This window comes from Marmota monax, unplaced genomic scaffold (assembly GCF_021218885.2).
Source record: "Marmota monax isolate L192 unplaced genomic scaffold, Marmota_monax_Labrador192_F-V1.1 WCK01_AAM20220418_F8-fsc00022, whole genome shotgun sequence".
Classification (NCBI taxonomy): domain Eukaryota; kingdom Metazoa; phylum Chordata; class Mammalia; order Rodentia; family Sciuridae; genus Marmota; species Marmota monax.
Genome location: NW_026695215.1, coordinates 25729517 through 25743258, shown reverse-complemented (window position 1 = coordinate 25743258; position 13742 = coordinate 25729517). Strand labels below are relative to the sequence as shown.

Here is a 13742-nt window from a genome sequence, read left to right as displayed (position 1 = left end):
CTGTTCAGAACTGGGTCACATACCACACATAGAGTGAGGGCAAGCTGCTGAATCCAATTTCTGCCTGCTTGTGGGATGCCATTTGTTTATGACATTGATCATGCCTAGAGTACAAGTGAGACTTTGACTTAATTTTTGCTGGGCTCAGGGAAAGGGAAAGATTCAACCCTTAGCAAGTGGACATTCTGTCTATATGCAAGGGATTGCTGGGAGGTTTAATTAGCCTTTTTAACCCTAAGTCATTGAGTCTAAAAGGAAAAGAAGTTTGTTCCTAATTTGTTACCAATTAACAATAGAGAATGGTCAGGTAATATTTTAGATCTGTATTTTGAAACACTACATTTTTGTACTTAAGTGTTTAAATCTTTGGAGAAGTAGAAACAGAAAAATGTATTCTCTTTCTTGCTGTTTCTTAGGAAGTTATTTTTACCACAAAATACTTCATCATGTATTTCCTAAGAACATGCTCTTACATAATCACAGATCAATTCTCAAAATCAAGAAATTTGATATTGATATCTTGCCCACAGTCTATACTCATCTATTAGTTGTCTATAGTACTGGACTTTGTAGTTATTTTTTCTTCCAGGCCTGGTATCTAACCCAAGATTCCACATTGCATTTACTGTCCTCTAATCTGAAACAATTTTTGGAGGATTATTTTTCATGTATGGCGAGGTTTATATACTCATTCTCAGAACCTTGTCTTCTGATATTGAGATCCTGACTTCCTTATGGCATTCTTCGGAAAGCGCTGCTACTTAGAGAGGAAAGGGTTGTGTTTGAATAGAATTCCCTTGTGTAATATAGTCCTTCCACATTTTCGTAGCTGCTAGCAGACTTGGTATCTGAAAGGGTTGCTTTGGCTAAGGGAGGGGGAGGTATCTAATAGACTGGAAATGGTTAGGCTTTACAGATGGTCCTTGACCGATGATGGTTCTACTTAGGATTTTTGACCTTGCAATGATGAAAATGTTGTACACTTTCTCTCTTTTTTAAAAAAATATTTATTTTTTAGTTATAGGTGGATACAATATTTTAATTTTATTTTTATGTGATGCTAAGGATTGAACCCAATGCATCACGCATGCTAGGGGAGCGCTCTACCTCTGAGCCACAACCCCAGCCTCTGTTGTACATTTTCAGTAGAAACCAAACCATATTTCCAGCTTTGAATTTTCATCTTGTTCCAGGGCTAGCATGTGCTATATGATGCTATTAAAATGCTGGGCAGCTACAATGAGCTCCAGCTCCTAGTCAGCTGTACATCATGAGAGTGCACAGCCTGAACCTTCTGCATACTGTGTTGCTAAGCTATGATATTTGTTAGGATAGGTGTAGTAAACGCATTTTCAACTTAATATATTTTTATCTGATGATGGGTTTATCAGGACATAACCCCATCTTTATTTATATTTTGAACTGCTTAGATCACTAAAGATCTTCATTGTGCTACTTTTCTCCTAATTTTCATAATCAGTTTTTGTTATTCATTAGAAATATGGAAAACATTACATCTGCAATAGCTTTTTCATCAGGGGTTCTTTTCTTCCTTTGTGAATCGAGGAGGTAGAACCTACTTTGTATTTCTATTTACAAACTCTTGTACCATTTAATTACTAATTCACATAAAGTGGAAAGGTGACATTTAGTAGTTTAAAGATATAGGTTACCTTTTGCATTGATATAAATTTCATAATTTATTTTACACATGGGAAGTCAAGAAATAGATCTTTACCCAAGCACAGTGAGTGGTACACACCTAAAATCCCAGTGATTCAGAAGGCTGAGGCAGGAGGATTGCAAGTTTGAGGCCAACCTCAACAATTTAGTGAGATCCTATTTCAAAATAAAAAGGTGTGGTGATGTAGCCCCCCAGGATTCAATCCCCAAGACCAAAAAAGAAAGTGTGTGTGGGGGGGAGAATCTTTGAAATTTTTGGGTGCTCTTGCAGATATGGATTCAGAACACTAATAGCCAATTCTTTCTGCATCAAAAACTGAACTGGATGTTCAGTTCAGTTCTGATACTCTTTAGAGTTCCTCTAGTTTACTATTGATCTTTCTGGTACCTAGTCTAATTGTGAGGCTGTCAAGGAGCCCCAGCATTATGAAGTTCCAAGAGTTTTAGGAACTACTACCCAGGAACCAGGAACAAAGATTAAGTATATTTTTATATATCACAAAGTAAGGAGAGCCAGAGAAGCTAAGTGCACAGAGTGCCCAAGCCATGGCAAAGACAAGTGAAAAATTGAATAGCTGTATAAATACAATAACATTATTATATTTTTCCCTCTAGAATATTTTGAAAATATAAGCATATACTTATATTTGGGATAGATACTACCTAAGGAAAAACTGTAGTAAAGAGACAACCTGCTGGGCATGGTGGCTCATGACTGTAATCCCTGTGGCTTGGGAGTCTGAGGAAGGAGGATCCTGAATTCAAAGTCACCTCAGCAACTCAGCGAGACCCTGTCTCTAAGTAAAATATAAAAAAGGGCTTGGAGGGGCTGTAGCTCAGTGGTATAGTGCTGGCCTAGCATATGTGAAGCACTGGGTTCAATCCGCAGCACCACATTAAAAAATAAATAGATGCATTCTGTCCATTTAAAACTACAAAAAAATAATAATAATAAAAAGGCTGGGGATGTGGCTCAGTGGTGAAACGCACCTAGGTTCAGTCCTTGATACAAAAGAAAAGAGAGAGAGAGAGAGAGAACACCTGTGTACTATGTATGTACCTGTTGCTATTATAAAAGAGTTGGTAATAGGGGCTGGGGTTCTGGCTCATTGGTGGAGTATTGCCTGACATGTGAGGCACTGGGTTCGATTCTCAGCACCATGTATAAATAAATAAAAATGAAGATCCACTGACAACTACACAATATATTTTTTGAATTTTTTCACAATACCTTTATTCTATTTATTTATTTTAATGCGTGCGGAGGATTGGACCCAGGGCCTCACACATACTAGGCAAGTGTTCTATCACTGATCTACAGCCTCAGCCCAACAACTAAACAATATTAAAAAAAAAAAAAAAGTTGATAATAGGAAATCTAAAGTGATCCACATTAATTTAGAAAATTGGCACTTATTGTTATATTACTGAGGGATTTGGGTAGGGTCCCTGTGTAGTCTTACTTAAAAGAGCTTTTATTTGTTGAATGCCATGTGCATGGAGCTTTTCAGGATTTTTTGTCTGATGGGTAGCTAGATCCAGAAGTCTTTGCCATAATTCATTCTGAATGTTCACAGGATTATTAAGGGCAAACCACCTCCTTTATGCTCAGCTTGTATTTGCCTGGGTTTTGAAAGCACAACCCAGACTACGCTTCTTGGCTCTGTGGTAGAGCTGCCAGGAGAGGAGGAGCCTCAGAGGACAAGTCTTCTCTTTTGGGAAAAGACTGATGGGGGAGTTGGAAGGATGAAAAATTGAGAATGGTTTGGCTTTCTCTTCATTTTGGGATCTAGCAGATAAAACTGATTTGCTTTTGGGCTGGTTTAGACTCAAAGAAGCCTGGGAAAAGTGGGCTTCATGCCATTGCCATATGGGTTCTTACTATAATCTTCATCTTAAGACATTTTAGTTGGGCTAAGGGAAAACATACTCAGTGGTAGAGTATGTGTTTAGCATGTGCAAGGTCCTGGGTTCCATTTCTAGCATGTGTATGCACACACACACGTGGAAAGAGATACAGGACTCATAAGTTGAATGGTAAGAGATTTAGCTAGAATTGCTTTCATTCTTGCCTCATTCCCTAATATTACATTGATTATGTTTCTGTGTGTGTGTGTGTGTGTGCATGCGTGCGTGTGCAAATTTTGCAGAACCCAGCTTTGTAGATGATGGAGTAGAATCTGTGTCACTCAGCCTTCTCATGGCCCAAACTGTTATCCCTGCTTTAGCTCATATCTTCTCAGTCTAATAATTTTTCCCCATGCCACAACCTTTTTTCCCCAGTGGCCATGATTCTATGGAGAATGAAATGAATGTTGCACTTGCTTCCTTCATAGTGGCCTTTCAGACATTTACTCCTACTCATTCAAAATGCCTGGGACTGCTGCAGGGCTATGTTGCTCAGTGCCCTTTCCAATGAAGGGCCTAAGCAGGGGAGCTTTGCAGGGAACATAGGGAACCCTCGCCCTTGGCCATTTTAAATGGGGTGCAGATAGCAGAGATTTACTGGTAAAAGTAAAAATCTGACTTTGCAAATGACTTTAGTCATTGAGAAAATTTGCCTTTGATGGCTAATTACATTTATAAAATAACCAGTGTATGTGATTTACAGATCAGGTTAATCATAGTTTTAAAATTTTGTTTACCTTATGGAATAGTTAAAATATTTCGTGATATTCTACGAATCTGGTGTTTTCCTTATTAAATTTTAAAAAATGCTAGTTTTTCTCTTTGTAATACAGGAAAATTTGAGGTAATAGACTACAGATCTTAGAATCTTGTAGTTGTGAAACAATAGTTCTCAAGATTTTTGATCTTCATTAGAACAGAGGAAGGAGAATGGGGGAGGGAAGTGAGGAAAAGGGAAATGTGGATTGAAATCAAATTCCTTGCATATATGATTTTGTCAAAATGAACCTAACTACTATGTATAATTATTATGTTCTAATAAAAAAATAAAAAATTCCCCCCAAAAGATTTTTGGTCTTGGTTCTTGGGGTCTTCAATTTTTAAGAGTATCATTGTATTATATCTATCAATATTTGCTGTACTAGAAATTAAACCTGAGAAATAATATTAATTCATTAAAAAATAAACTCATTCTGTTTAACATAAATAAATTATTATTATTTGGTACTGGGGCTTGAACCCAGGTCCTATGCAGTTAAGCATGGGCTCTACCACTGAGCTATACCTGCAGATCATAACTTCTTTTTTCTGTCCTTGGAATTAAACTCAAAGCCTTGTGCATCCTTCAGGTGCTCTACCAGAGTGTATCCTCAGCCCCCATAAATAATATTTTTAATGAAAAATAACTATTTTTCCAAAATAAAAATATTAAAAGAGCAGATTGTTTTTAAGCATTTGAAATTTTCTGGCTGGATAGACAGTGTATTCTCAATTGTTTCTGTGTCTGGTCTGTTTTGCCTTTATTGTTTTGTTGTTGACTTATTGCATTTTTGAAGTACATGAAGAAAAACCAGCTGCTATAGGGATATATTTGAAAGGGGCTGTGTTTTAATTACTTTTTACATAATTGTGTATATTCTTTTTTAAAAAATCTTTAAAAAATATTTGTTGTAGTTGTAGGTGGACACAATAACCTTTATTTTATTTTTATGTTGTTCTGAGGATCGAACCCAGTGCCTCACGCGTGCTAGGCGAGTGCTTTACCCCTGAGTCACAACCCCAGCCCCAAATTGTGTATATTCTTTGAAACTATTCCAAAACTCTTTTTAAAAATTTTTTTTCTTAGTTGTAGATGGAGACAATGCCTTTATTTATTTTAGTATTTTTTAGTTGTAGATGGACATGATACCTTTATTTAATTTATTTATTTTCATGTGGTGCTGAGCATCGAACCCAGTGCTTCACACATGTGAGGTGAGCGCTCTACCACTGAGCCACATCCCCAGCCCACAATGCCTTTATTTTATTTATTTATTTTTATGTGGTGCTGAGGATGGAACCCAGTGCCTTGCACATGCCAGGCAAGTAGCTGAATCATTGAGCTACAACCCCAGCCCCACTATATCAAAACTCTTGAGAAGAGTTTCTTAAAAGTTAATTACAATGTGGATTTAAAGGCCTATCAAGGAACTTTTTGTGGGCTGGGGATGTGGCTCAAGTGGTAGCGCGCTCGCCTGGCATGCGTGCGGCCTGGATTCGATCCTCAGCACCACATACAAACAAAGATGTTGTGTCCGCCGAAAACTGAAAAATAAATATTAAAAATTAAAGAAAAAAAGGAACTTTTTGTGTTTTGTTACATAGAAATCCATTAGTGAGCCGGGTATGGTGGCCCATGCTTATCCCTGTGGCTTGGGAGGCTGAGGCAGGAGGATCGCGAGTTCAAAGCCATCCTCAGCAAAAGCAAGGTGCTAAGCAACTCGTGAGACTCTGTCTCTAAATAAAATACAAAATAGGACTGGGGATGTGGCTCAGTGGTTGAGTGCCCCTCAGAATCCCTGGTACCAAAAAAAAAAAAAAAACATTGATGAGAGGTCAGGTGTAGTGGCTCATGCCTATAATCCCAGTTACTTAGGAGATTAAGATGGGAGGTTTGCAAGTTTGAATTTAGCCTAGACAATTTAGAACCATCTCAAAATAAAAATTAAAAAGGGCTGGGGATGATTTTGACTTTGTGGCTGCCCCTTTCTTAGTTTGAGACAAGGTATTGCTCTGTTGCTTAAGGCCTTGCTAAGTTGCTTAGGCTGGCTTTAAACTTGTGATCCTTCTGCCTCCCCCTCTTGAGCTGCTGTAATTACAAGCATGCATCACCTTGCCAGCCATGGAGATTTGAAGTACACATTGGTGTGATTAGGACAGGTCTTTGTCTTGCATAGGAAAAGGGGTTTTGAAATAATTTTATTGACCCACAGTGAATTTCTCAGCAGACCGGAAGAATTCTATGGTAACTTAGTACTACAATGTGGACTGACATGTCTTGAAATTATACAAATTATTCGACTGGGTTTATTTGAAAGGGTATTGCCCAAAGCTTTGGTTATTAGTATTTTTTTTTTTTCGAGTGCTGGGATTGAATCCAGGGTCTTAGGTGAGTGAGGCAAATGCTCTACCTTTAGGTTACATTCTCAGCCCAATTGCCCAAAGCTTTGGAATGAAAGTGTCTTAAAAGATTTTATTCCGTTGAGTGTGGTGGTGCAGGCCTGTAATCCCAGAGGCTGAGGCAGGAGGATCCCAGGTTCAAAGCCAGCCCCAGCAGTTTAGTTAGAATGTAGAGCAATCTAGTGAGACCCTGTCTCAAAATAAAAAACAAAAAGGGCTGGGGTTGTGGCTCAGTGGTTAAGCACCCTTGGGTTCCCTGTGGCAAAAAAAAAAAAAAAAAAAAATTGCCCCTCTTGTTAATTAGCTTAAATCCAGGTTTTTGTATTTATTTTTATTCTTAAAAAAAATTTTTTTTGTAGTGGTATATGGACAGAATGCCTTATTTTATTTTTATGTGGTGCTAAGGATTGAATCCAGTACTTCACATGTGCTGGACAAATTCTCTGCTACTGGGCTACAACCCCAGTCCCAGGTTTTTGTATTTATATCTTTAATACAAAAAAAAAAAAGGGGGCTGGGGTGTGGCTCAGTGGTAGAGTGTTCACCTAGCAGCACGAGGCACTGGGTTCGATCCTCCGCACCACATAAATGTAAAATAAAGATATTGTGTCCACCTAAAACTTAAGAAAAAATGTTTTAAAAAAAAAGTCAGTTGCACGCACTGTGGAATTGTTGGAGATCATTTGAGGAAATTTAATATGATTCAAGGTCACCAAAATTAATGAGGACATGGAGTTGAAAGATTGGATCATGATGCTACAGGAGACCATGAGGGTATCTTTGAAATTTCATGGGCTGCCCCATTGTAATGAGGCAATGTGTGTGCACCTGTAGCCCTCTGATTTCAAGGTGGACTCTTCAAACATGATCTATTTGAGACTAAAGAAGGTGTGTGTATGTGTGTGAGGGTGGGTTCTTCCTATGTCCTCCCCAACCCCTATCCCAGTGTCTCTAAGGACTGTGCAGGCATGAATAATTCTTTTGATTCTTGGCCAGGCACCACTTTATAGTCAGGTGTCCTTGTCTTTGAATTTAGCAGGGTAGAACAACCTTTTCTTTTACTCTCTAGATTGCTGTGAGGGAATGAGCTGGGATTTAGCTGTGGGTTTCTTGTTAATTATAGCCTCTTGTTAGCAAATCCAATATATTAAACTGTAGGCTTATTAACATGCTTAGGGGTTGAATGTTTGCTTTTCATAGTGGCTGTCTTTTAGAGTTCCTTTAAATAGCTAGTTCTCCAGTTTCATTAAAATAGAATTTGAGGGCTGGGGATGTGGCTCAAGCAGTAGCACGCTCTCCTGGCATGTGTGCGGCCCGGGTTCGATCCTCAGCACCACATACAAAGATGTTGTGTCTGCCTAAAACTAATTAATAAATATTAAAATTCTCTCTCTCTCTCTCTCTCTCTCTCTCTCTCTCTCTCTCTCTCTCTCTCTCTCTCTCTCTTTAAAAAAATAAAATAAAATAAAATAGAATTTGATTCCCAGAATTTGCTTTATGAGAACACAGGTCTTCATTAAGGTACACATACACATAATCACTCTCTTAGTTTCTCTGTATTCTAGAGGCAGAGACCCTCTGCACTGCAGATTCAGGCTGTATTTCATGTGGAATGAGGAACAAATGGGTGATGTGTTTTTCTTCCTTATCAACTTCCCCTTCATATATACTAAGAACTATGTTCTTGTTTATTAATATTTTTATTGGTGTACTATAATTATATATAATACAATTATATTATGGGATCCATTGTTACATATTCATACATGCACAAGATGTAACAATATAATTTGGTCAGTATTATTCTCCAGTATTTTCCCTTTTCTTATCCTCCTCCGTACCCTTGGTCCCCTTTCCTCTACTCCACTGATCTTAGTTTTTCATGGTAAACCACCTGCCTCCTTTTCCTTTATTCTTTCTATTTCCACATGTGAGAGATAACATATGACTCTTGACTTTCTGAGTTTGGCTTATTTCACTTAACATAATGAAGAGCTAATTATTGAATCAGGGCTGCCTTCCCTGTGTTCTGAAAGCCTGGGTTCCACATCCAGATGTCTGTGTGCAGGTTAAGTCCCTTAGAGACAGAATGTAATCAACTCTGCTACCCACTAAGACCAGATTTTCCTTTGTCATGTTCTCTTTGTTGCCTTTTTGAAGATCAGTAATAGCAAAACCTATCCTTTAGAGAGTTATGAATTTGAAGAGCTGAGAAGAGAGTTCACTTTGTTTTCTCTGTAAAGAAATTTAATGGCTTGTGGAAGGAAGGGAAAGAGAAAAACCAAATTTAATAGGATTGAAGAAATTCCTTGCTTTTTAATCTCTTCTCTGTTATGAGCATATGATAATAGTCTGGGTACTATTTTTGTGTTTTTTTATTTTTTAATTTGACATAATAATTGTACATATTTATGATAATTTGGTACATGTGTACAAGGTATAGTGATTATATTAGAGTAATTAGTATTTCCCTATCCTTAAACATTTATAATTTCTTTGCATTTGGAGCCTTTGAAATCCTTTCTTCCAATTCTTTAATAAATTGTTGTTAACTATGGTCACCCTTCTGTACTGGTAGAATATTAGAACTTATTTCTCCTATGTAACTGTATTCTGGTACCTGTTATGAAACCTCATTCCCATTGGGTACTATTTTAAAGTGTCTACTGCTTTGAAATGTTTTGAGTAGGGGACTGGACCCATATCTCTTACATTGTAATAGTATGTGTGGTTATTGGATGTTTAATTGATGTTTGCTTCTATCAGGAGCTTTAAAGCAGTTAGTTAACTGGGGTTATATGGAAGGCTGGTCCTTGTTAGTGTTTACCTCAAAATGATTGTCATTCTACCACCACACAATTTCTTTTCTAGAATGACAGGCCTTCAGATTACTTAAAGGTACCTGATAATTAATTATTCTTTAAAAGCCACTCATAATCAGCCAAGCATACTGTAAGGAAAACACCTACTGCGTTTCTCAAGCAGTATGGAATGAAATAGAGGTAATGCAGATTTTGAACATTTATATCCAGAGGATATATGAGTATTCAGATATTTTACTGTGGCTGTGGAGAAGTCAATTTTACTTCCAAATATACTGTGCCTTTTCTTTTATTTAGTAAGTTTCAGAAGGAAATAATAAAGAGCCCAGCAAGGTAGCACACGCCAGCAATCCCAAAGTTGCTGATTTTTTTTTTTAAATTGCTCCCTACCCCTTTTTCCTTTGTATTGGGGATTGAACCCTGGGTGCTCTACCACTGAGCTACATCTGTAGCCCTTTTTATCTTCAATTTTGAGACATGGTCTTTCTAAGTTGCTTAGGGCCTCACTAAGTAGCCAAGGCTGGCCTTGAATTTGGAATCAGCTCCCTGGAGTCTTTGGGATTGCTGGCCTGTGCTACCTTGCTGGGCTCTCTATTATTTCCTTTTGAAACTTACTAAATAAAAGAAAAGGCACAGTATAGTCATTCCTACAGGTATTTGCCTGGTCATTAAGTGGAGGACAGCTCAGTATGTTACACTATTTTGTATTTGTGGATCACTTTTCTTCCCTGCCCCTTAATACTCTTTGCAGATGTTTTTAGATGTGAGTTATAAATGGAAAAATTTTAAATTTATTACCAACTCACTGCTCAGCTGTTCTTTGCTTTAGTTGTTTTGAGAGGCAAAGTACATGACCCATCTAGAAATGCACACAATTTTAATTTCTGTTATTTTTAACTCTGAGCAGTCCTAAACTTAAGTTCTGTTTTTCCAGAATCCTAAAGGAAGACAGCATTGTCTTGGAGAGATCTCTGCTAGGTTCATAACCCCAGAAACTTCTGTTGTTTCCCCTCCCCCTCCCTCCTCTTCCTCCTCTCCTTCCCCCCCCCCCCGCCTCTCTCTCTCTCTCTCTCTCTCTCTCTCTCTCTCTGTTCAGAAGATAGAAGTTCTGTTTCAAATTTTTTGCAAATTACTCTGAACCTTAATAAGAAATTTCAGTCTGGAACAAGTTTTGTGTTTAATAATTAGAGACTTGTCTTAAGTTTTTATTTTGGGAGATGGGAGTCATTTGAGGGTGACCTGATTTTTTTTATGTGGTTGTCTGCAGCAGTTTATCTTGTAAAAGATTATTTACCTTGTCCTCTCCCTATCTTTTATTATGAAAACTTGGAAATATACAGAAAAATTGAAAGAATCAGTGGCTCCATAAGTTAACATTTTTATTTATATTTACATAGAACTGTCCACCTAGACATCTCTTTACTTTGTCCCCTTCCTACCCCAGAAAAAACATGACCTTAAGCTAATTGCAGTGGCTGCACACTTGTGATCTCAGGGACTTGGGAGACTGAGGCAGGAGGATTGCAAGTTCTCAGCCTCAGCAACTTAGCTAGATCCTGTCTCAAAATAAAAAATAAAAATCGCTAGGGGTATAGCTTAGAGGTAAAGTGTCCCTGGTATTCTATTCCCAATACCAAAAAAAAAGAAAAAGAAAGAAAGAAAAAAAGATCATTACAGCTAATCAGCTAACAGTAAAGTGATGAGAAAGGGGATAGGGAAGGAGGGAAGTAGATACACATACATAATTTTTGATATGTTGTAGACAGAGTACAGCAGGTTGGTAAATGAGGGAGAATAACCTGGATCTACTACAGACTTCTAGCTGTAGGATACAAACACATAATTCCCATTTAAATCATTCCCCTTAGAGGTTTACTGTTGGGTCAGGAGGTAAGAACAAAGAAAGTACACCGTTTTGCCAAGTAGCCCACATGAATCCTTCATTGAAGATTAATAATGTGGGATGGCCTGGCTAATGGAGTTCAGAAGAGAGCATATAATACCAGAAATCTAGGGCACTTTACAAAGGCTTCTGGGAAGAAATGGAATGGAACTGGGCCAAGAAGTAGGGAAGAACCAGAGAACAACAAATGTACAGGGGTTCACACCTGAGGTTCTCTACATGTCTGGGAAAAGTGACAATGTGGTGAAGTGCTAGCTGCTCACTGGAAGCCTTTCTTTCGGGTAATTGGACAACGAGCTGCCCTCTTTGTAGGGCTTAATGCCAGACCCTGCCCTTATCCAGACCTGACCTATTCCTTCTTTCCTGAGTGTTCCAAGTCAGCCTCCCTCCAGGGTTCAGCCCTTGTTGCTCATGGTGTATGGATCATATACTTCCATATGTCTCTATGGCTCCCTTGCTTCCTTCTGGCCTCTGCTTAGTGAGAACTTCTCAGCTAACCCTGTATAAAAAAAGCAGCTCCTCCTGGTATACACCAGTCCTTCACATTCTTTACATGCTTTGTTCTTCCTGCTGTGACTAGAATAGTGCTTGTGATTATAAATACATATATGTATATGAGTAGATAATATGGATTCAGGGAGTTGGTGCACAGGAAATGGGTGATGCAGTAAGAAATGAACAAATGGGATCCCTCAGCTTTTTTTTTTTTTGATACTGGGGATTGAATCCAGAGATACTCTACCACGGAGCTATATATCTGCAGCCCTTTTTATTTTGAGAGTGTTCTAGTCAACTTTCTGTTGCTATGACCAAAGACCTGAAGAGAACAACTTAGAGGAGGAAAAGATTTCAGAAGTTCAGTCTACAGTCAGCTGACTCCATACCATATCTCTGAGTCCAAAGTGAGGCTTGACATCATGGCAGAAGGATGTGGTAGAGGGAAGCAGCTCAGGACATGGCAAACAGGAAGCAGAGAGAGAGAGAGAGAGAGTTCTTCCACCAAGAACAAAATATAAACCCTAAGGCAAGCCTCCAGTGACCTATTTCCTGTAGGTACACCCTATCTACCTATAGTTACTTCCCAGTTAATCCGCATCACTGGATCAATTTACTGATTAGGTTATAGTTTTGAATAATTGAAATCATTTCAGGTCTAAGCATTCTTTTAAATTTTTTAATACTTATTTATTAGTTTTCGGCGGACACAACATCTTTGTATGTGGTGCTGAGGATCGAACCCGGGCCGCACGCATGCCAGGCGAGCGCACTACGGCTTGAGCCACATCCCAGCCCCAAAGCATTCTTGCATTGTCTCACACCTGAGTTTTTTCAGGGAGAGGGGCTTATTCCTAAACCATAATAGGTAGGGTCTAAGTTGCCGAGGCTGGCCTTAAACTTGTGATCCTCCTGCTTCAGCTTCCTGAGTTGTTGGAATTATAGGCACCTAGCATAAATGAGAATTCTGAAGTATATGCTTTTGTTTTTGTAGTTATTACTTTATATTTTCTTGTCAAAATAGCCATAAGAAGTTTGAGCTGGCAGAGCTGCCAAAACATGTCTTGGGTAGTACAATCATAGAGAAGGTTGAAATTGGATATGGTTAGCTTGCTTTACTGCTTAGAAAAACCCTAGGGAATTCATCTTAAGTATATTTTTCTTTGAAAGATTTGTGCTGCTAAGTGAAACCTTGGTGATTCTGATTCTTCTTGTCATCTCCAAGGACCCCTGCAGTGGACCATGAGTTGGTAATGCACACTGAGTACCACTGGGAGCCATGTCAGACGAATCCGCCTCAGGGAGCGATCCAGACCTGGACCCGGACGTGGAGCTGGATGATGAGGAAGAGGAGGAGGAGGAGGAGGAGGTGGCAGTGGAGGAGCATGACAGGGATGATGAGGAAGACCTGCTGGATGGTGAGTAGTAAAGGAAAGTTTTGCTTGTGGGAGCTTAGTGTTAGGTCATCCATATGAGAAGACATAGACTGAGAACTTAGCAAATGTGACCTCTTAATGCTGAATCTCAGAAACTGGATTCTTGTCTTCCACGTAAGCCTTGTTTTAGTATTGGAAAAACTTTTAGTGTTTAACCCATCTTTCACAACTATAGAGCTCAGGTCCAGAGATTGAAAGGTAAGGTGCATTTGCCCAAGTCATGGTGAAGCAATGGCAAAGTTTCTGTTGCTTAGGGCCTCGCTAAGTTGCTAAGGCTAGCTTTGAACTCTTGATCTTCCTGCCTTAGCCTCCCAAGCCCCTGGATTACAGGTGGGC

At 38.7% G+C, this 13742-nt stretch overlaps 1 protein-coding gene across 7 annotated transcripts in view; it reads left to right on the top strand.

The window, feature by feature from the left end:
* Rad54l2 (RAD54 like 2) overlaps nt 1-13742 on the top strand; it is a 156733-nt gene that overhangs the window by 61409 nt on the left and 81582 nt on the right. For all 7 annotated transcript variants that reach the window (XM_058574844.1, XM_046431826.2, XM_058574841.1 and 4 more), the window contains one exon: nt 13196-13388. In XM_058574844.1, the coding sequence (XP_058430827.1) occupies nt 13250-13388 (139 nt within the window). In that variant the 5' untranslated portion in view covers nt 13196-13249. The remainder of the gene's footprint in view (nt 1-13195; nt 13389-13742) is intronic.